The 21,628-nt window shown below is 36.1% G+C and overlaps 1 protein-coding gene across 1 annotated transcript; it reads left to right on the forward strand.

Moving 5' to 3' along the window:
* Positions 1-12,589: 12,589 nt before the first annotated feature.
* On the forward strand, positions 12,590-15,896 carry LOC125779420 (putative nuclease HARBI1). Its single transcript, XM_049460774.1, has 3 exons — positions 12,590-14,572; positions 14,637-14,784; positions 14,868-15,896. The coding sequence occupies exons 1-3, from the start codon at positions 14,138-14,140 to the stop codon at positions 15,137-15,139; spliced, it is 855 nt and encodes a 284-aa protein (XP_049316731.1). The 5' UTR covers positions 12,590-14,137; the 3' UTR covers positions 15,140-15,896.
* Positions 15,897-21,628: the final 5,732 nt, after the last annotated feature.

The following is a 21,628-nucleotide window of genomic DNA, read 5'->3' on the forward strand; positions in this document are numbered from 1 at the left end:
CATTTCGGCCGGAATAGCCCGAATTTCTTCGGAAATGTTGTCTTCCAAAGCTGGAATAGTTGCTGGCTTATTTCTGTAGACTTTAGACTTGACGTAGCCCCACAAAAAATAGTCTAAAGGCGTTAAATCGCATGATCTTGGTGGCCAACTTACGGGTCCATTTCTTGAGATGAATTGTTGTCCGAAGTTTTCCCTCAAAATGGCCATAGAATCGCGAGCTGTGTGGCATGTAGCGCCATCTTGTTGAAACCACATGTCAACCAAGTTCAGTTCTTCCATTTTTGGCAACAAAAAGTTTGTTAGCATCGAACGATAGCGATCGCCATTCACCGTAACGTTGCGTCCAACAGCATCTTTGAAAAAATACGGTCCAATGATTCCACCAGCGTACAAACCACACCAAACAGTGCATTTTTCGGGATGCATGGGCAGTTCTTGAACGGCTTCTGGTTGCTCTTCACCCCAAATGCGGCAATTTTGCTTATTTACGTAGCCATTCAACCAGAAATGAGCATCATCGCTGAACAAAATAAAGCGCGAAACACATTTCGAACCGAACACTGATTTTGGTAATAAAATTCAATGATTTGCAAGCGTTGCTCGTTAGTAAGTCTATTCATGATGAAATGTCAAAGCATACTGAGCATCTTTCTCTTTGACACCATGTCTGAAATCCCACGTGTTCTGTCAAATACTAATGCATGAAAATCCTAACCTCAAAAAAATCACCCGTTATTATATCTGAGGATCAGTTTACAATTGTTCGTCCATATTTATGGTATTTTGAATTATTTCAATATGTCACCATAGGAGCGATTGCTTGAATATTTGTTATAATCATTACCTTACAAAATACGAAGAATGACCTGGCTGTCAGCAATCACCAGACAGTGGTAAGAGAGCACCATCGAAAGCCTCATCGTTGCCGTCTAAATATTGCATTGTTCTGTACAATGTTTCAAAAATATTTGTGAGTCATTAAGCACCCATCTCAAAGTTTAATTGAAATTTTTGTTAACACTGCAGCTACTCATTTTTATACTCTCGCAACAAAGTTGCTAAAGAGAGTATTATAGTTTTGTTCACATAACGGTTGTTTGTAAGTCCTAAAACTATATATAGGGTTATATATACCAAAGTGATCAGGGTGACGAGAAGAGGTGAAATCCGGATGTCTGTCTGTCCGTCCGTCCGTCTGTGCAAGCAGTAACTTGAGTAAACATTGATATATCATGATGAAACTTGGTACACGTAAGAAGGTCAAGTTCGAAGATGGGCAAAATCGGTCCACTGCCACGCCCACAAAATGGCGGAAACCGAAAACCTATAAAGTGTCATAACTAAGCCATAAATGAAGATATTAAAGTGAAATTTGGCACAAAGGATCGCATTAGGGAGGAGCATATTTGAAAGTAATTTTTTTGGAAAAGTGGGCGTGGCCCCGCCCCCTACTAAGTTTTTTGTACATATCTCGGAAACTACTATAGCTATGTCAACCAAACTCTATAGAGCCGTTTCCTTCAGGCATTTCCATATACAGTAAATATATACATATAAATGGAAGAAATCGGATAATAACCACGCCCACCTCCCATACAAAGGTTATGTTGAAAATCACTAAAAGTGCGTTAACCGACTAACAAAAAACGTCAGAAACACAAAATTTTACGGAAAAAATGGCAGAAGGAAGCTGCACCCAGGCTTTTTTTTTAAATTAAAAATGGGTGTGGCGTCGCCCACTTATGGACCAAAAACCATAACTTAGGAACTACTCGACCGATTTCAATGAAATTCGGTATATAATATTTTCTTAACAGCCTGATGACATATACTAAATATGGGTGAAATCGGTTCTCAACCACGCCTTCTTCCAATATAACGCTATTTTGAATTCTATCTGATGCCTTCTCTGTATAATATATACATTAGAAACCAATGATCATAGCGGAATAAAACTTTACTCAAATACGGTATGTGAGCTGAGGTATCCCTTGTGGAAAAATTGTTGTGATCGGACTATAACTTTTCAAGGTCCCTGATATCGAATACGAAGAACTCAGTGCCCAACCTAACCTAACCTAATTTTTCACCAAAAATTCGGTAATCGGTAAATCTCTCAGAATTTAATTCTAATTAATTTTACAGCAAAATAAAAAAATATGTAAATGACGGATAATGAAATCTCGATTATCACTTTATCGTGCGAGAGTATAAAATATTCGGTGACACCCGAACTTAGCCCTTCCTTACTTGTTTTTTTTATTTTAGATGTTTGGTTTGTAATGAATGCCTGTGCGTCTGTGTATATCCGTCCCCTGCTTTTAAGCTATCTCCACATCAATTTTTAATCCGTTTTTAAACCCTGAACAGGGTATATTAAGTTTGTCACAAAGTTTGTAACACCCAGAAGGAAGCGTCGGAGACCCTATAAAGTATACTAGATATATGTATATAAATGATCAATATGTTGAGTGAGTCGATTTAGCCATGTCAGTCTGTTTGTCTGTATATATACGAACTAGTCCTTAGTTTTTAAGATATTGTTTTGAAATTTTGTAAACATCAACTGCCGATATCGGACCATTGTAACATATAGCTGCCATACAAACTGAACGAATTAATTTCTTGTATGGAAAATTTTCACATTTAACTATATATCTTCACAAAATTTGGTATGAGTTATTGTTTATAGAAATAATGTAATATCGAAAGAAATTGTTCAGATCGGTTAACTATAGATATAGCTGCCATACAAACTGAATGATCGGAATCAAGGGCTTGTATGGAAAACTTTCGCATTTGACATGGTATCTTCACGAAAGTTCACATGGTTAAGGTAATAACATAATCTCCGAAAAATTGTTCAGATCGTATACTATAGCATATAGCTTCCAAACAAACTGAACTCATAGTTACTAAAATAAATGCATCTATGAGGGTGTATTAGCTTCGGTGCAGCCGAAGTTAACGTTTTTTCTTGTTTTATCGCTTAATTGTATTAAGATATCTTACATATTGACTAATTTAATATAACAAGCCAAATGGATGTATGGTATTTGTATATTAGTAGGGTTTCTATATCGGTCTCAGTCAAAATTAATCCAGTTGCTTATGCTCACGCACTCGCTAAAAAAAATAATAATTAAAAAAAACACTGATTCAGGAGAAAATCAGGGAATCAGTGCAGAAGGTCAAAAACAGAGAACCGGGAACAGGCAATGTATAATAACCCTATATATAAAGATATCAGGAGAATGTTATGTACTGGATGTGGATAAGTTCCTGAAATATGGAATTTCTCCAAATTAGAATCCCTACATGGAATTTTCTAAAATTGGGCGTAGCCACTTCTATTGTCAGAATTATACATTCCTGGGAATTCCTTACGTATTATTCTTATTGTAAAATTTAATACTTCAGTCAACATAACAGTTAATGGCCGCCCTCATATAAGACATCCATGCGATTTCATACAATTTTTTGCTGTAAATATTTCCTCCGCAAGCTTGTTTTATATATCTTAATGATGTTTTAGTTGTGTACATACAGATATCTTTTCTGCTTTTAAGCCAGTTACCAAAGTACAGTAACTAGTTTTGTATCAGTAACAGTCTTACAGACGAAAGTGACTCGATATTTTCAATTCTTTAGATTTTCTTTTTTCTCAATGTATATAAAATTAAGATTGTAATGACCCTCCATTAAATTATTTGAATTAAAAATCAAGTCAGAGTGAAAAGTTTTAATTCGGTAGCGACTACAGTTAGAAAACGAAAATGTAATTGCCGGGGCTGTCGTAGTCTGACTGAGTACGTTAAAAATAGTAGCAACCATGCCGCTATCATTACTATGGTATTCAAGTTCTTCAACCATGCCTGCTGCTGTTGCTCCTACCCGTATCTTGCAATTATTATTCATTTCACATTACATTTAATTCAGATCACATTCTTCTCAAGGCATCAGTCCATAACGCCAAAACATTCGTTTCTCCTTCCTAACACATTCTTTTCGTGACATGCACGGGTGCTGTTGGCTCTCGCCCTGCCACTATCCTGCAACTGATTATTAGAATTTATTTTTATGAAGTTTTTCGTTTAGTTGAAGGAGAAGAGGTTGTGTAGCAACAGCGACAAATGGCGGCATACAATTTTCACAGGTATGTATGTATATATACATATATGTATATGTACACATGTACAATTGCATACTAAAAGTTGCGAGACATTATTACTAACTGTTTATCCTGCATTTCCATGCAAATCTACATATATACCCTTTAATTCTCTAAGGAAAGAATAAAATTTTATTTCATATCTTAAAATCTCAAATTGCTCCCCTTTCAGTGAAGTTTTTCTGTTTGTTCATCATTAATTTCTATTATTTTTTCCCAGCTTTTGGCATTTTCTTTAAACCAAGATTCCTGCTACTTGAAAAGGTTGGTCTATTGGTTGATTGAGACGGTCGTTGTTGGGGTAGAAAATTCGTATGCACATACACCATTGGTGTAGTAGTTGCATACCATTGAAAGAAATTCATACATATAGTATTATATATGTATAAACTCGAAGGGGTGTATATATGTATAAGCAAGTATACGTGCCTGGGTGTTGATTTATGCATATACAACTATATACTTATATACTATGTACTTCTGTATGTAGACATGTATGTAAATATATAGTATTCGGTTTGTGGACAAAAAAGTTTATGTGTACTTATTTTACCATATACCAAAATAAGAAATATTTTGCTGGTAGAAAACAACCCGTATCTATATATATTTGCACATACATACGCAGAAGTGTAAATGTATAAGTTTTATGAATAGAAAAAAGTAAGCGAAAATGTAAAAGATGAAATTTTCACTGAGTTTGACATTCGGTACAGTCAGCACAAAACATTTTAATCTTTCTTATACATATGTACATATTGTATGTATATATTTAAAATACTAGCACAACATTGCTAAAATCTAGTTTCTTATATTAGCGTTTCTTATATTACTATTAAGATACAATTACTATTACTATGGTATTGATTTCGTCTATCATAATTCTGACATCTAACAGGTGCTTGAGACCCAATTATAAATGCTTAACGGTCAGACTTACTAGTATGGTATTTTTTTTATTTATTTGTATCAGAAAGTGTGCAACTTCGAATTATGTATTTATTACTTTCATTTTCTTCAACCATTAAAAAACCAAAACGCTTTGAATCGTAAACAGAGCATTATTTTAATCATTTAGTTTGTATAGCAATTATATATAATACTATATATCGGCGGTAACTATGATAATTTTGTTTTTCAATGTACTAAAACATTGTAACGGGTGATTTTTTTGAGGTTAGGATTTTCATGCATTAGTATTTGACAGATCACGTGGGATTTCAGACATGGTGTCAAAGAGAAAGATGCTCAGTATGCTTTGACATTTCATCATGAATAGACTTACTAACGAGCAACGCTTGCAAATCATTGAATTTTATTACCAAAATCAGTGTTCGGTTCGAAATGTGTTATTATCGACAAATTTTGTTCAGCGATGAGGCTCATTTCTGGTTGAATGGCTACGTAAATAAGCAAAATTGCCGCATTTGGGGTGAAGAGCAACCAGAAGCCGTTCAAGAACTGCCCATGCATCCCGAAAAATGCACTGTTTGGTGTGGTTTGTACGCTGGTGGAATCATTGGACCGTATTTTTTCAAAGATGCTGTTGGACGCAACGTTACGGTGAATGGCGATCGCTATCGTTCGATGCTAACAAACTTTTTGTTGCCAAAAATGGAAGAACTGAACTTGGTTGACATGTGGTTTCAACAAGATGGCGCTACATGCCACACAGCTCGCGATTCTATGGCCATTTTGAGGGAAAACTTCGGACAACAATTCATCTCAAGAAATGGACCCGTAAGTTGGCCACCAAGATCATGCGATTTAACGCCTTTAGACTATTTTTTGTGGGGCTACGTCAAGTCTAAAGTCTACAGAAATAAGCCAGCAACTATTCCAGCTTTGGAAGACAACATTTCCGAAGAAATTCGGGCTATTCCGGCCGAAATGCTCGAAAAAGTTGCCCAAAATTGGACTTTCCGAATGGACCACCTAAGACGCAGCCGCGGTCAACATTTAAATGAAATTATCTTCAAAAAGTAAATGTCATGAACCAATCTAACGTTTCAAATAAAGAACCGATGAGATTTTGCAAATTTTATGCGTTTTTTTTTTTTAAAAAAGTTATCAAGCTCTTAAAAAATCACCCTATATTTATAACGATGTGGTTTGTCACTCTATTAAGTCAAAAAATGTTTGAAAGTAATGACACAATTTCGCTTAAATTACGATGAAGATGAAAAAGCGGGCTGTGATGAATTATGTTACGGTTAGGCGTAATATTAATCTCTTGATGCAAATTTTATTTTAATTTATTTTGCCAACCCGTCAATTCTCCGCCATATGCCTACTGTCCAACAATAGTCCAGCTGCTCATCGTTCACTTAAATATATTGTACTTTACCAGTTTTAATTTACTGTGAACTGTTTCTTATCTCCCTAAATTTAAATATTTTACATATATACATATACATATGTATATATGAGTCTGAGCCTTTATCCAGTAATTCGCTGATATTTCTGTCCATTTATAGTTTGTTTGTTTTTAGCGGTAATCACATATTTTTTGCTTACCAAACGAGTCGGTCAGTTCCACAAATACAGTGAACTGTATGCACGTGTGTGTATACCGTTTGTAAATTGTGTGCCTTTTTCACAATTTTCCAAACCAAATTGAAAATAGTGAAATTGTGGAATGCATACATGCATACATAAATCTGTGTATGAAGGTATTATGGACGTCTGGCGTGTTACTTTGCATGGCGGTCGGTCAGCTGTCTGCCGAAATGGTTCGCATGCGTGTCTCCGGTCATTAGCTGATTTGCATAAAGCGCATATGCGACAGTTATTGCGAACAGCTGCAAGATAACAATGTTTTACCCCATTTTATCCAATATTTTTTCCATGTCTAATGCTTTTTTGAGTCCCGTTACAAAGTGGATGAGCGTGTTAGTACGCCTATATGCATCCCATTTATACAGTACCGTGCAAAAGCGAGCAAGTTCTTTCAGAAGTTTTACTTTAACTCTATATATAAACAACTAATGGAGGGCCAAGTCGGCGTAACCGAACATTTTATACTCTTCCAACTTCTTTTCGCACTGTCGGTAGGGGTTCTTAAACTATGTAGCCTAAACGAATTTGGTTATTGTAGCTTTATTGGTTTAGGAGATACATATGTACAATGAGTGCCACTTAAAATCGTACACATCAAAACATTTATGAAATGCTGCATATAGTTTATATATGTAGATATACATACATACATATATAACAGGTGGCGTAAAAATAACCTTCCGAAGTATTTTGGAAAATGAAAAACTTTTTTAAAAAATTAAAAACTTCGATTCTGCTTGTGGATTATTTTTATTTGGTCTTTAAATTTTTTTACATCAAGTCGAGAATATGATATCATGTAAATGGCCGCCGCCACAGTTGATTGTCATTTGAGTCCTTTTTATGGCATTTTCTCATCACTTTGGCCAGAACTTCCGGCGATAGGTCCTCACATTCTTGACGGATATTATCTTTAAGAGCGGTAAGAGTCTGAGGCTTGTTGACATAAACCAACCCGCGACTTCAAAAAGCCCCACAAAAATAAGTCTGGAGCGGACAAATCAGGCGATCTTGCTGGCCAGTGCAAATCGCTAAAAAGGGAGATTAGGAGCCCGGGAAATGCATCCTTCAGCATATCGGTTGTGGCACGCAGTGTATCGTACCATTGTTTATTTACGTGTATTTCGCATGTGTTTACTGTTCTCTTTGATGATGAGTCGAAATCTAATTTGGTAAGAAGTGATTACATTTGACAGTCACGAAACAAGCATCTTTAAAACTCCTATTGTCTTAAAACAGTCAAACATAGTTGCTATGTTATGGTCTGGGGTGATTTTCTGCTTCTGGTTTGGGGCCTCTTCATCGTATTAATGCTACCGGTTCGTTTACAGAGACTTTAAGGAATCTCTAATGTTGCCACATGCTCAATGAGAAGTGCCACCTAAGTGGGTCTTCCAACAGGACAACGACCCGAAGCAAACGGTAAAGGTCCTAAAATCATGGTTCCAGAGGAATAAAGTGGATGTAGTGGACCTTATTTCCATAGAAAATGTATGGGAAATTGTAAAAAAAAAAAGAATTGATCGCAGTAATGGGGCAAATACCGATCAGTTGTTTCAAATAGCCAATATTGAAATAAAGTCGTATGTACGCTTTATTTAGTGGAAAAAGTTCTCGAATGCAAAAGAAGTCGTGGAGGCCATTTAATTGATGTTGTATTCAGAACTTAATTGTATCGAATGTATTTTAAATTAAATGAAAGCAGTTGAGTCGCCATAACAATTAGAGTGTTTTTTTAATGAATCATATCACTCTTTTTGGAAGAACATGTACAAGTTATTCGCAGAAAAATTGCTCATACAAGTACACCACTGCACGTTTTATATTAAATTTGTCTAAGCGAATTTCAAAATCCAACGTTTAAAGAAAATTAGAATGCCTTTTGCTTTCAAGACTATGGTATCAATGTAAAAACTAAAATTCAGCTGAGGGTCCTTAGTAACTCCTAAATCAATAAAGTTAAAAACTTGCTCAAGTATATAATCTTTTATTACATAAGGAGAGGGGAACCCAGATCCATGAGAAAAGCACATGGTCTTACGTTTTGAGATTTAATAGCACATCATTTCTATCACACCAAGCCACCAAATTGTTTAAGTCTGTTTGCAGAAGTCATCTTTCATCAATTGAAGTATATAATTTCAAAAGCTTTACGTTGTCGACATTTAAGACAGTTATTGAGAATTATATAACAGAAGAGATATCGTGTTATTTATGACAAGAACAGAATCTGGCCAAAATGACTAACTTGAGGAACGCCTATAGAAACATTAATTGAATCTGAAAGAGTACCCTCAAATATCACTCCTTATGTTCCATTGTAAAGATAAGAAAGTACTCATTCAAGAAATCTTGGTTGGAAGCCCAGAAGATCAAGTATATGCATGAAAGTCTAAAGATTTACTTTATCGAAAGCTTTGCTAAAGTCAATGTACAACGTGTGTTCCAAAGTAAAAAAAAAACAGAACAAATGGTTTTTTCGACAAAATCAATTTATTTTATTCAAAATAGTCTCCTTCTCCTTCAATACAGCTTTTTGCACGGTCCAAAAGTATTTCGAACGAGTGTTTTAGCTCGTTGGAAGGCATAGCCACCAGTATGCCGGTGCAAGCCTTTTGAATGGCCTCTACGTCTGCATAACGCTTTTCTTTCATGGGCAAATGCATTTTTCCGAAAAAAAAGAAGTCGCACGGTGCCATATCAGGTGAATACGGGGAGTGGTTAATGGTTAAAATGTGATTTTTGGTCAAATAATCGGTCACAAGCGTCGATCGAATGTTGGATTCGGAGCAATTTTTGGTCTTCAGTCAATTTGTGCGGAACAAACCGTGCACACTCCTTTCGTAAGACCAAATGTTAGGTCAAAATGCGATAAGTCGATTTTTTTGAGATGTTCAATTCTATTTCCATTCATTTCAATGATGATGTCGGCTGATTTTTGATGAATTCACGCACAGTTTCGATGGAATTTCCGGTGATCACGGATTTTGTTTGGCCCACATGTTGATCGTCATTTATGTCCTCACGACCACTTTGAAAACGTTGAAACCACTCGTGCACTCTGCTACGGGATAAGCAATCATCGCCATAAACTTGTTTCATCAATTGAAACGTTTCGGTAAAAGTTTTACCAAATTTAACACTAATCATACCAAGACTTAATATATACCTATTTCTACCATAGTGGGTCAAATGACCCGACTGTATGTTTCATGCTTGAATGTATGAAATATGGATGTTAGGAAGGAAATAAAAATATAAATTAAATTTATTATAATTAAACAAAATAATGTGTTGAGCATTTCTATTACAAAAGCAAAAAATAAAAATTTTTAATTCATAGTTCATCGCATTTTTTACATATGTATATGTAAGTTTTTCCATTGTACATTTTCCGCAAACATATTTTTTATATTTAGAGCAAATTTTGTTGGTTTTATTTTCTTTAAAGTATCCTATTTGACATCTCATACGTTTATAAGCATCTGTAGTAGACTGTCGTTTGCTTGTAACGGGTGATTTTTTTGAGGTTAGGATTTTCATGCATTAGTATTTGACAGATCACGTGGGATTTCAGACATGGTGTCAAAGAGAAAGATGCTCAGTATGCTTTGACATTTCATCATGAATAGACTTACTAACGAGCAACGCTTGCATATCATTGAATTTTATTACCAAAATCAGTGTTCGGTTCGAAATGTGTTTCGCGACAAATTTTGTTCAGCGATGAGGCTCATTTCTGGTTGAATGGCTACGTAAATAAGCAAAATTGCCGCATTTGGGGTGAAGAGCAACCAGAAGCCGTTCAAGAACTGCCCATGCATCCCGAAAAATGCACTGTTTGGTGTGGTTTGTACGCTGGTGGAATCATTGGACCGTATTTTTTCAAAGATGCTGTTGGACGCAACGTTACGGTGAATGGCGATCGCTATCGTTCGATGCTAACAAACTTTTTGTTGCCAAAAATGGAAGAACTGAACTTGGTTGACATGTGGTTTCAACAAGATGGCGCTACATGCCACACAGCTCGCGATTCTATGGCCATTTTGAGGGAAAACTTCGGACAACAATTCATCTCAAGAAATGGACCCGTAAGTTGGCCACCAAGATCATGCGATTTAACGCCTTTAGACTATTTTTTGTGGGGCTACGTCAAGTCTAAAGTCTACAGAAATAAGCCAGCAACTATTCCAGCTTTGGAAGACAACATTTCCGAAGAAATTCGGGCTATTCCGGCCGAAATGCTCGAAAAAGTTGCCCAAAATTGGACTTTCCGAATGGACCACCTAAGACGCAGCCGCGGTCAACATTTAAATGAAATTATCTTCAAAAAGTAAATGTCATGAACCAATCTAACGTTTCAAATAAAGAACCGATGAGATTTTGCAAATTTTATGCGTTTTTTTTTAAAAAAAAGTTATCAAGCTCTTAAAAAATCACCCTATATAAAATCCAGGCATTTATGCCAGCTAAATCAAGCATATTGAAAAAACTTGGAGAGGCCATTTGTAGTTAGATTTTGCAGTAAATTTCCTCGCCATTTGATCGGTCATGTCTACACCAAATTCGGTTTTATTGTAATATGAAACAGTTTCAGGTAAACGTTTATCATTTTTTTCCACTTTAACGAATTTATGTTTATAACTAAGTAAAAGTACTTTTTTTGTTGGCTTACTTTTATAGATTGTAAGAGTACAATTATCTGTTGTAAAAATTTTCGATGAAAATCGTTCCATATCATCTTTCTTTTGTTTCGCAATTAGTGATAGTTCTCTTTTATTTGACCGAATAGTGTCAACTAACGTAGTTTTTTGGCTAGGAGTTGTGTTGCTTTGTGAAGAAGTTGTGAGTGGTCACAGTTCTTCCGAAACCCGTAAATGGCTCAATGGGTTTGAGTACAACATATTCAGAGAGTGGTACTGAAGAGGGCCTATATTCATCTTTTCCAAGATATGGAAGTGCATTTATGACGTATTTGCTATCGACGTCCGAAGCTAACCAAAATTTGATTCCAAATTTATCCGGCTTGTTAGGCATGTACTCGTATTGCGTAAATCTACATCGTACTTTAGTCGGAAATAGCTGTTCGTCTATAGGAATATTTTCACCCGGTTTGTAACAGTTTTGGCTGTTCTCAATGTAAATATCCCAAATTGCAGATACCATAGCGAATTTCTGTTCAAACGTTGAATCCGCTGACTTTTTTTATCAAAACGAATAAATCTAAGAATTTCGGTAAAATTATTTCTGCTCATAGTTTCAGAAAAAAATTTAGGCCCCCATATGTTATTTCACAAAAAGGAAATATTCAAATTATTTGCTCCATATGCAGCTCGAGCAAATAAAATTCCAATAAATGCATCTAAGTTTTTTTTAGATAAACTCCAATCGGAACCTAACACTCTCTTTGCTTCTTCTATATATATATGGTTCATAATACGGTGGTCAATTATAATGAAAATGCAGCACTAACTTTACCTTTCATTATATGGCGTTTTGAATATCCTGTTGGGCCTACTTCTTGCCTGAAAATGTTATGAAGTGGTGGTCTTCCAGGTGTGCCACCTATTTGTATTTCTTCCCAAGCAGATCCATCAATTGCAACATTTTGTTCATTTATTTCTGCTTCACTTTCTTTCGAACTGGAGAGTAATCTTATTCCTTTTCGGTCACTACATACATTAACAATATTTTCCTTTTCATCGTCAGTATCTGTAGAATCAAACTCATTTTTTTTTATTTATTTGCAACCAATATATCTTAATTTTCAGAAAATTCATCTTCACTAATTTCTGAAAACTCTTCGCCACTATTATTTATATCTTCTAAGAACTTGTACTGTTTTGTTTGCTTCGACATTTTTCTGGGTAAAAAATGATCTGTATTACTATAGCTATCAAAATAAAATATAAGCTAGGTAGACTTTCAATTTTTGCCACTTTTTCTTTCGTTAAAAAGTTATTATTTGATATTTTCTTGAAATTATTTTGAGCTTTTTTCGTTGAACTACTTTACGCAACAGTCTGTGGAAGAATGTGCAACTTACTGAATACAAATATGACTCGATAATCTCATAAAACAGAAAAATTCTCTCCGGGTCAAATGACCTGTTGTGGTATATATCGGTATATGTACAACAAGGATTACTAAGAATAAACAAAAAAAATATTTTTGTAACTGTACATTAATTACTTAGAAAAAGTCATGAAGTCAAATGTGAAAACGCAATAAAATTATACGTGCATTTTCAATGCAAAAGTTCAAAATGGGTCATTTCACCCGTTATGATATGTTTAGTGTTAAAACAAAATTTAATGCTGGCTCTTTGGTCGCAGCTTATTTTCGCACCGATGACACAAACATACTGACACTAAAAACGCAATAACTTCACTTCCAACCAATGAAATGTCATAAAATTCTCACTGGACAATCGATAAAGATAGCAGATTCTAACGCACCAGTCGACATATAGATAAATAGATTCAAAAAGTCCTGTTTACTTTAGAACGCACCTTGTATATAACATCCGTATGCTTATGTTTTCTAAAACCCAATGGTTTACAAATTCAAGTAAATTTGTTAAAGATGACTTTCCTTTACGAAATCCGTGCAGAGAAGATGAAACTAACAGAGATATAGAAAAAGCAATGAAGATTCAAAAAGTTTAGGTAACTAATAGTTTTGCAAACCTTTATGTAAAAGGATTATAAATTAATTATACTCGTACTGAAGGAAATATGCCTTGTTTAAGAGAGGAATTGAAAATCCTTGTCAAAGGCAAGTAGTTATATTTGGCACTATTTTTAAGGAAGCATGAGGGTATCATATCACGGTCGTAATTAAAAGATGGTTTTAACTTATTTAAATTAAGTAAGACGTCTTCTTCAGAACTAATAGAGGCGTTAACTGAAGTATTCGGAAAGAGCACGTGCTGATAAGAACAGTAGGACATATTGGAAATAATGTGGTTGTCACAGGATAAAATAAATTTGTATTTCAGCTCGGACGCTAATTCTGCGTTTGGTGTTAACGAAAATAAAATAATTTTGGATTACGCACAATATTCTTTTTTATCTTATTTAAGTAAATTGTATAATATTTTTTGTTTAGGTCCGAATATTGTCGACGCAGTGCAGAATATTTAGAATAGTCGACAAGTGAGCCAGGGGGGTTACTCTGTAAGGCGTTACGAATAGCAATGCGTTGCGAAAGTGAATTGCGTTGCGAAGGGCAATCGGTACTCTGTAACACTTTTGCATTGTAAACAGTGTTGCACTGTTTTCCCGTTGACATATCTCCAGTATAGTTGACATTACTGACCGAAACGAGTGAAAAAAAGTAAGTTTGAATGATAAAGTGTAATGTGATTCTTTAAACTTATTTGTGCTTCTACTCGTAAACAGTTTCATGCAAAACTTTCGATTAAGCAAGGAATCATTCAAATATGTGTTGGATAGCGTAAGTAGTGAGCTAAAATTTCCACGCAGGACCACAGGAATACCTGAAATTGTGAAATTAGCTGGCACTTTAAAATTTTTGACGCAGCGAGGATATCAACAGCAAATTGGACAAGATCATCATACAGGACTAGCTCAACAAACTGTTTCGCGTTGTTTGTTTGAAGTTTGTAAAGCAATTGAGAAAGTGCTGTGTCCAAAACACATCACTTTTGCAATGTCTTCAGAGGAGAAAAATGAAGCGAAACGAGCTTTTTACTCAGTGTCTGGAATTCCAGGAGCAATTGTTGTGGTGGATGGTACTCACATCCAAATGATACGACCGGCAGTTAATGAGCGTTTATATTTCAATAGGAAATTAAAGCATAGTATAAACCCTATGGTGGTAAGGCAATTGTTTTTTAAATTATCTTTGTTTTTTTTTTATAAATATTGTTTCCAAAACCAAGATATGTGATCATAAGATGATGATAAAAGCCGTTAACGGTCGGTTTGCTGGGCATGTCATGATTCACATGTGTGGAATTTGTCAAGCGAGCGCCAATATTTACAAACCAACTATGTGGTGCTATGGAGAAATAGGAATTCGCATTCTTGGTGAGCATATACACATTCGTTAATTTTACTCGTTAGCTATTATATGCATCAATTATTTTGCTAACTTAATTTTTTTCTTATAGGCGACTCTGGATATCCGCTTGAGCCATGGCTTTTAACTCCATACAGAAATGCTGCTGAAAACTCTGCTGAAAGTTACTACAACTACAAATTTTCAAAAGCCAGATCCCTTATAGAACGAGTATTTGGAGTATTAAAAGCGCGGTTCCGATGCCTTTCAGCTGCTAGAGAACTACATTATGCCCCAGAAAAAGTGGTGCAAATTTTGAACGTATGTTGTGCTCTTCATAATATTGGGTTGTCAAAAAAGTCTTGCGGTAGTGAAAGCGCGTAGTTAGTTCGTCGCATCGGGTCATGCCATACCTTTTTGGAAAGCTCATTTCACACGTGTTTGGTTGATTGTCGTTTCTTTTAAGTCGTTCGTGAGTTATAGAGTCGCAAACATGGAGCAAAATAAAGAGAAAATACGGCATATTTTACAGTACTACTACGATAAAGGCAAAAATGCATCTCAAGCCGCCAATAAAATTTGTGCAGTTTATTGACCCGATACAGTTTCCATTTCCACCGCACAACGATGGTTTCAACGTTTTCATTCTGGTGTAGAGGGGGTCGAAGATGCGCCACGCTCCGGAAGGCCTGTCGTCGAAAATTGCAATAAAATCGATGAATTGGTCGAAAGAGACCGGCATAGTTGTCATCAAACCGTTATAAACCATTTGAAGAAGCTTGGAGTCACTAAGAAGCTCGATGAATGGGTGCCACACGAATTGATTCAATAAAAATACCGCAAGACTTTTTTGACAACCAATATTTGCACTCTTTTTAATGTGGAATCACCTGCCAACATAGCAATAGAAGTTGAAGAAGTCGATGCTAGTTGCCAAACGTTTAAGGGATCAAATAAAAAACAGTATGACTACTTTATAAACATATAACACTAATAAGTTAAGTAAACTTTTTAATTTTTCACATTTTCACATTTATTTGATTAAAATTCATATTAATGATATAAAGCTTTAGTCTCTTGCACATGTGTATACATATCTATATATGTAAGTATTATATACTTGTATGTAATAAAAAGTAAAAACTATCACATCAACACAAAATACGTTTTTAAATCAAAACAATTCATTTAAACTATTAATATAATAAATAAGTAATTATCAGTAAGTATTAAAAAATAAGTAACAGACTTCAATATCAATAACTAAAATACAATATTTTTATTAGTCGGACCGTTCAATTTCTAGCATTTGCTTTTTTAGTTCTAATGTTGCAAATTTTAGTTTTGTTTTGTCCAAATCAATCCTTTTTTTGTGTTCGAATTTTTCAACAGCCAATTTATATTTTCTTTTACCCAATTTATGTTTTTTTTCATACATTTTGAAATCACCTTTAGGTTTTCATTAATTTCAGACAACACTTTTAATGAACCTTTGTGATAAGCGATTTGGTTATCCACCTGCTTATTTAAAAGGCTATATTTCTTTTGCGGAGCGACTCTTTGACGTGAACAATGCGGCATTTTATCCACTAGCGTTAGTTCATTCTGTCGGAATTCGTCTGTTGTGATGTCTGACCCACTTGGTTGCGTTAACTGTGCTGCTACAAATTCTAAGGTGCCGCTTATTCCACTGACGGATATTTCCATTGCCAGAAGCTCACTAACCTGCTCCTCCAACGGTGTTAAGGAGCAATGACTTGGAGGACCACCACCAGTTCCAGAGATACTTAGTTTGTTCCGCCACTTAGTTTTGGCCCCGCAGCAGTAAGGTTACATACCAACTCTTTCCATAAATTATTTGCAGCATTTTTCGCGTCCACAGTTTCACTTGTCCTTTGGAAAGTTTCAAACGTGTTTTCATATAATTAATTAAAATTTCGAATTGTGTTAGGTTTGTTTGTTTATTTTTAGAATGTTCCCTGTTAAATATTTTTTTTTAATTAAAACTACAAATATGCCTTATAAACTTAAATTTTTTGTCCATTGTGCTTGCCAGTTTGATATCGAATCAAAAATTTGTTAAACGCACAGATTTGACAGTCGTTTACGCAATACAGAGTGCTGCCATTGCGAAGGGGTAAAAATAAATGCGCAAAACGCAATTTCAAATTCGCTTGTCGCCTTACAGAGTTGCTTTTTTTCATTAACTAGCGTTTTCACTTACGCAACGCTTTACAGAGTAACCCCCCAGTTCTTTTAAAATGTTTAAAAACTCGGGCTCTTTATACCCTGAACAGGGTATATTAAGTTTGGCACGAAGTTTGAAAAACCCAGATGGAAGCGTCGGAGACCCTGTAAAGTATATATGTATATAAATGATCAGTATGTTGAGTGAGTCGATTTAGCCATGTCCGTCTGTCTGTCTGCACGTCTGTCTGTATATATATAAAATTAGTCCCTTAGTTTTTAAGATATCGTTTTGAAGTTTTGTAAACGTCATTTTCTCTTCAAGAAGCTGCTCATTTGTAGGAACTGCCGATATTGGACCACTATAACACCACTGAACGATCGGAATTAAGTTCTTGTATGGAAAACTTTCACATTTAACTATATATCTTCACGAAATTTGGTATGAGTTATTGTTTATAGAAATAATGTAATATCGAAAGAAACTGTTCAGATCGGTTAACTATAGCATATAGCTGCCATACAAACCGAACGATTGGAATCAAGGGCTTGTATGGAAAACTTTCGCATTTGACGTGGTATCTTCACGAAATTTTACATGGATTACTGGTTAAGGTAATAATATAATATCCGAAAAATTGTTCAGATCGGATTACTATATCATATAGCTTCCCAACAAACTGCACACATAGTTACTAAAAGAAATGCACCTGTGAAGGGTAAATTAGCTGCGGTGCAGCCGAAGTTAACGTTTTTTCTTGTTTGTTTTTTAATTTATATAACTCTTTCCAGAACCACGGTTTTGTAATAATTACTATAGAAACATATTTTTCAAATAATTTCATAACAATTTTATTAAAGTGCGAGACGCTCAATTCAATAACTTCAATAATGTCAGGCCAATTTAAAGTAGAAAGTTCACTATTAAATATTTTATACTCTTTCAACCAGTTGCTACTGAGTATTTTAGTTTTGTTCACCTAACGGTTGCACGTGTCACTTAAGGCTATGCGAGATATATGTACATATCTGGGCCCGAATCGCGGGAAAGCAATAATTCATTAAAAAAATTTATTTATTATATTATTTTTAATTTTTTAGAAATTAGTGTTTTTGTTATAGTGTCGGGCGAGAATTTCTACTTAACATATAAGCTTAAACATTTTCCTCGTCTTTCCCCCCTTTTAGAAAAAGCGCGTTGAATTAGCCCTGCATAAAATGAGTACTGCATTATTTATTTTTTTGTAATTAAATACAGAAATTCTGCTAAATTAGTCTATACGGGTGGTATGAGAGGGCTCTATCGGATCCAGTGTGAAAATAGGAGAATGGCTCCCATTTTCTGTTAAAAACCCATATCTCGGGACCCGACAGACCGATTTCGAATAAATTTCGTATGTGATATTCCTTTAATATTTCTATGTCACAGCATGAAAATGAGTAACACCGGACTACAATCACAACTACTTCCCATATAACACAATTTAAAATTCCATTTGATTCTTTCACTTTCCAGTACACAAATTGAGAAGTAATTGATAAAACGGAATAAAATTTTTTGGTAATAATACCCTTAAAGTATGTCAACTTTTAACCAAAAATTGTCCAAATCCAACCAAAAATGTTCAAGCCCTTAGGTACCGAATATGTGGACCCCTATACCTATAAAGATTTTCGAACTTATAGGTGACTTTATGATGGATATATCGATCAATATTTGGGCCAACTCAATGAAAATTGCAGAACATGTTTTATTCATAACAGTGTATTTTTGCCTAAAATGCATACAATTGGGCGAAAACTTGACGTAGCGCCCATATTACCATTACCAGGATTATCGAACATCAGGCTGCTTTTGTATAATGACTACGTATTAAAATGGCGGATCCAGACACATTTTTGGGGGGGCGCTGGTTTACGAAAAGTTTTATTACTCAACGTATTTTTAATATAGCAGTCTCCTCGCGAAAATTCAGTTATTATAGGACACGTTTTGTCTTGTGCATAAAAATGGGTATAAGGATAGTTGAATTGCGAAAAATAATATTATACTGTTGAAAAGAATGAGGTAATTATACAACTTGGCAAATAATTATGCACGTAATAATGAGGAGCTTGTAAAGTTAACCATGTACTACGTAAAATGGTGTACAGGGGCAGGTTATAGTGCGCATGGGTGCATAATAATGCGCATGATATATTACTAAAAAAGAACATGTTGATGAATATTTTCGCAACCAAGCTTCTATCGTAATATTATTTTTCTCTGAAACAACACACAAGTCTATTAGATTTTTTGAAGAATAAGTTAAAAATTTTAAAATTATGAAATCTTACTGTGTTTTGCTCATAGTAGTATCATAGGTTTAAATAAATAAAGCACCTATTAACATAAGCTGTAACACAGTTAAATTCAAATGAGGCAGTTCCAGGAACGAGGACATCTTCACAATGAATAGAATAATGTACGGCAAATAGAACACCTCCTCCGATTCTGTTCAGCTGATCACAGTGATCAAAATCGCTGTTTAAGATCTCATTATTAAAAAAATTAGATTTGAAACATTTTCTCTAAATATAATTATATACAAATTACAATTAGTAATTTTAAGTAAGTTTGTTAAAATACTTCTTCTTCTTAATTGGCGTAGACACCGCTTATGCGATTATAGCCGAGTCAACAACAGCACGCCAGTCATTTCTTCTCTTCGCTACGTGGCGCCAGTTGGATATTTCAAGCGAAGCCAGGTCCTTCTCCACTTGGTCCTTCCAACGGAGTGGAGGTCTTCCTCTTCCTCTGCTTCCCACGGCGGGTACTGCATCGAATACTTTCAGAGCTGGAGTGTTTTCATCCATCCGGACAACATGACCTGGCCAGCGTAGCCGCTGTCTTTTAATTCGCGTCGTCATATATCTCGTACAGCTCATCGTTCCATCGAATGCGATATTTGCCGTGGCCAACGCGCAAAGGACCATAAATCTTTCGCAGAACTTTTCTCTCGAAAACTCGCAACGTCGACTCATCGATTGTTGTCATCGTCCAAGCCTCTGCACCATATAGCAGGACGGGAATTATGAGTGACTTATAGAGTTTGGTTTTTGTTTGTCGAGAGAGGACTTTGCTTCTCAATTGCCTACTTAGTCCGAAGTAGCACCTGTTGGCAAGAGTTATCTTGCGTTGGATTTCTAGGCTGACATTGTTGGTGGTGTTTACGCTGGTTCCAAAATAGACGAAATTATCTACAACTTCAATGTTATGACTGTCAACAGTGACGTGAGTGCCAAGTCGCGAGTACGACGACTGTTTGTTTGATGACAGGAGATATTTCGTCTTGCCCTCGTTCACTGCCAGACCCATTTCTTTTGCTTCCTTGTCCAGTCTGGAGAAAGCAGAACTAACGGCGCGGGTGTTGAGGCCGATGATATCAATATCATTGGCGTACGCCAGCAGTTATACACTTTTATAGAAGATGGTACCTTCTCTGTTGAGTTCTGCAGCTCGAACAATTTTCTCCAGAAGCAGGTTGAAAAAGTCGCACGATAGGGAATCATCTTGTCTTAAACCTCGTTTGGTATCGAACGGCTCGGAGAGGTCCTTCCCGATCCTGACGGAGCTTTTCGTGTTACTCAACGTCAGTTTACACAGCCGTATTAGTTTTGCGGGGACACCAAATTCAGACATCGCGGCATAAAGGCAGCTCCTTTTCGTGCTGTCGAAAGCAGCTTTGAAATCGACGAAGAGGAGGTGAGTGTCGATTCTCCTTTCATGGGTCTTTTCCAAGATTTGGCGCATGGTGAATATCTGGTCGGTTGTTGATTTACCAGGTCTGAAGCCACACTGATAAGGTCCAATCAGTTTGTTGACGGTGGGCTTTAATCTTTCACACAATACGCTTGACAGAACCTTATATGCGATGTTGAGGAGGCTTATCCCACGGTAGTTGGCGCAGATTGTGGAGTCCCTTTTTTTATGGATTGGGCATAGCACACTTAAATTCCAATCGCTGGGCACGCTTTCATCCGACCATATTTTACAAAGAAGCTGATGCATGCTCCTTATCAGTTCTTCGCCGCCGTGTTTGAATAGCTGCCGCTTTGTTGTTTTTCAGGCGGGCAATTGCTATTCGAACTTCTTCATGATCGGGCAATGGAACGTCTGCTCCATCGTCATCGATTGGGGTATCGGGTTCGCCTTCTCCTGGTGTTGTGCATTCACTGCCATTCAGCAGGCTGGAGAAATGTTCCCTCCATAATTTAAGTATGCTCTGGGCATTGGTGACTAGATCACCTTTGGGGGTTCTACAAGAGTATGCTCCGGTCTTGAAACCTTGTGTAAGCCGCCGCATCTTTTCATAGAATTTTCGAGCATTACCCCTGTCGGCCAGCTTATCAAGCTGTTCGTACTCACGCATTTCGGCCTCTTTCTTCTTCTGTCGGCAAATGCGTCTTGCTTTCCTCTTCAACTCTCGGTATCTATCCCATCCCGCACGTGTTGTGGTCGATCGTAACGTTGCGAGGTAGGCTGCCTGTTTTCTCTCCGCTGCGACACGGCACTCGTCGTCGTACCAGCTGTTCTTTTGCACTTTCCGAAAACCAATGGTTTCGGTTGCAGCTGTACGTAAGGAGTTTGAAATGCCGTCCCACAGTTCCCTTATACCGAGTTGTTGACGAGTGCTCTCAGAGAAT

This window comes from Bactrocera dorsalis, chromosome 6 (assembly GCF_023373825.1).
Source record: "Bactrocera dorsalis isolate Fly_Bdor chromosome 6, ASM2337382v1, whole genome shotgun sequence".
In the NCBI taxonomy this organism is placed as follows: Eukaryota; Metazoa; Arthropoda; class Insecta; order Diptera; family Tephritidae; genus Bactrocera; species Bactrocera dorsalis.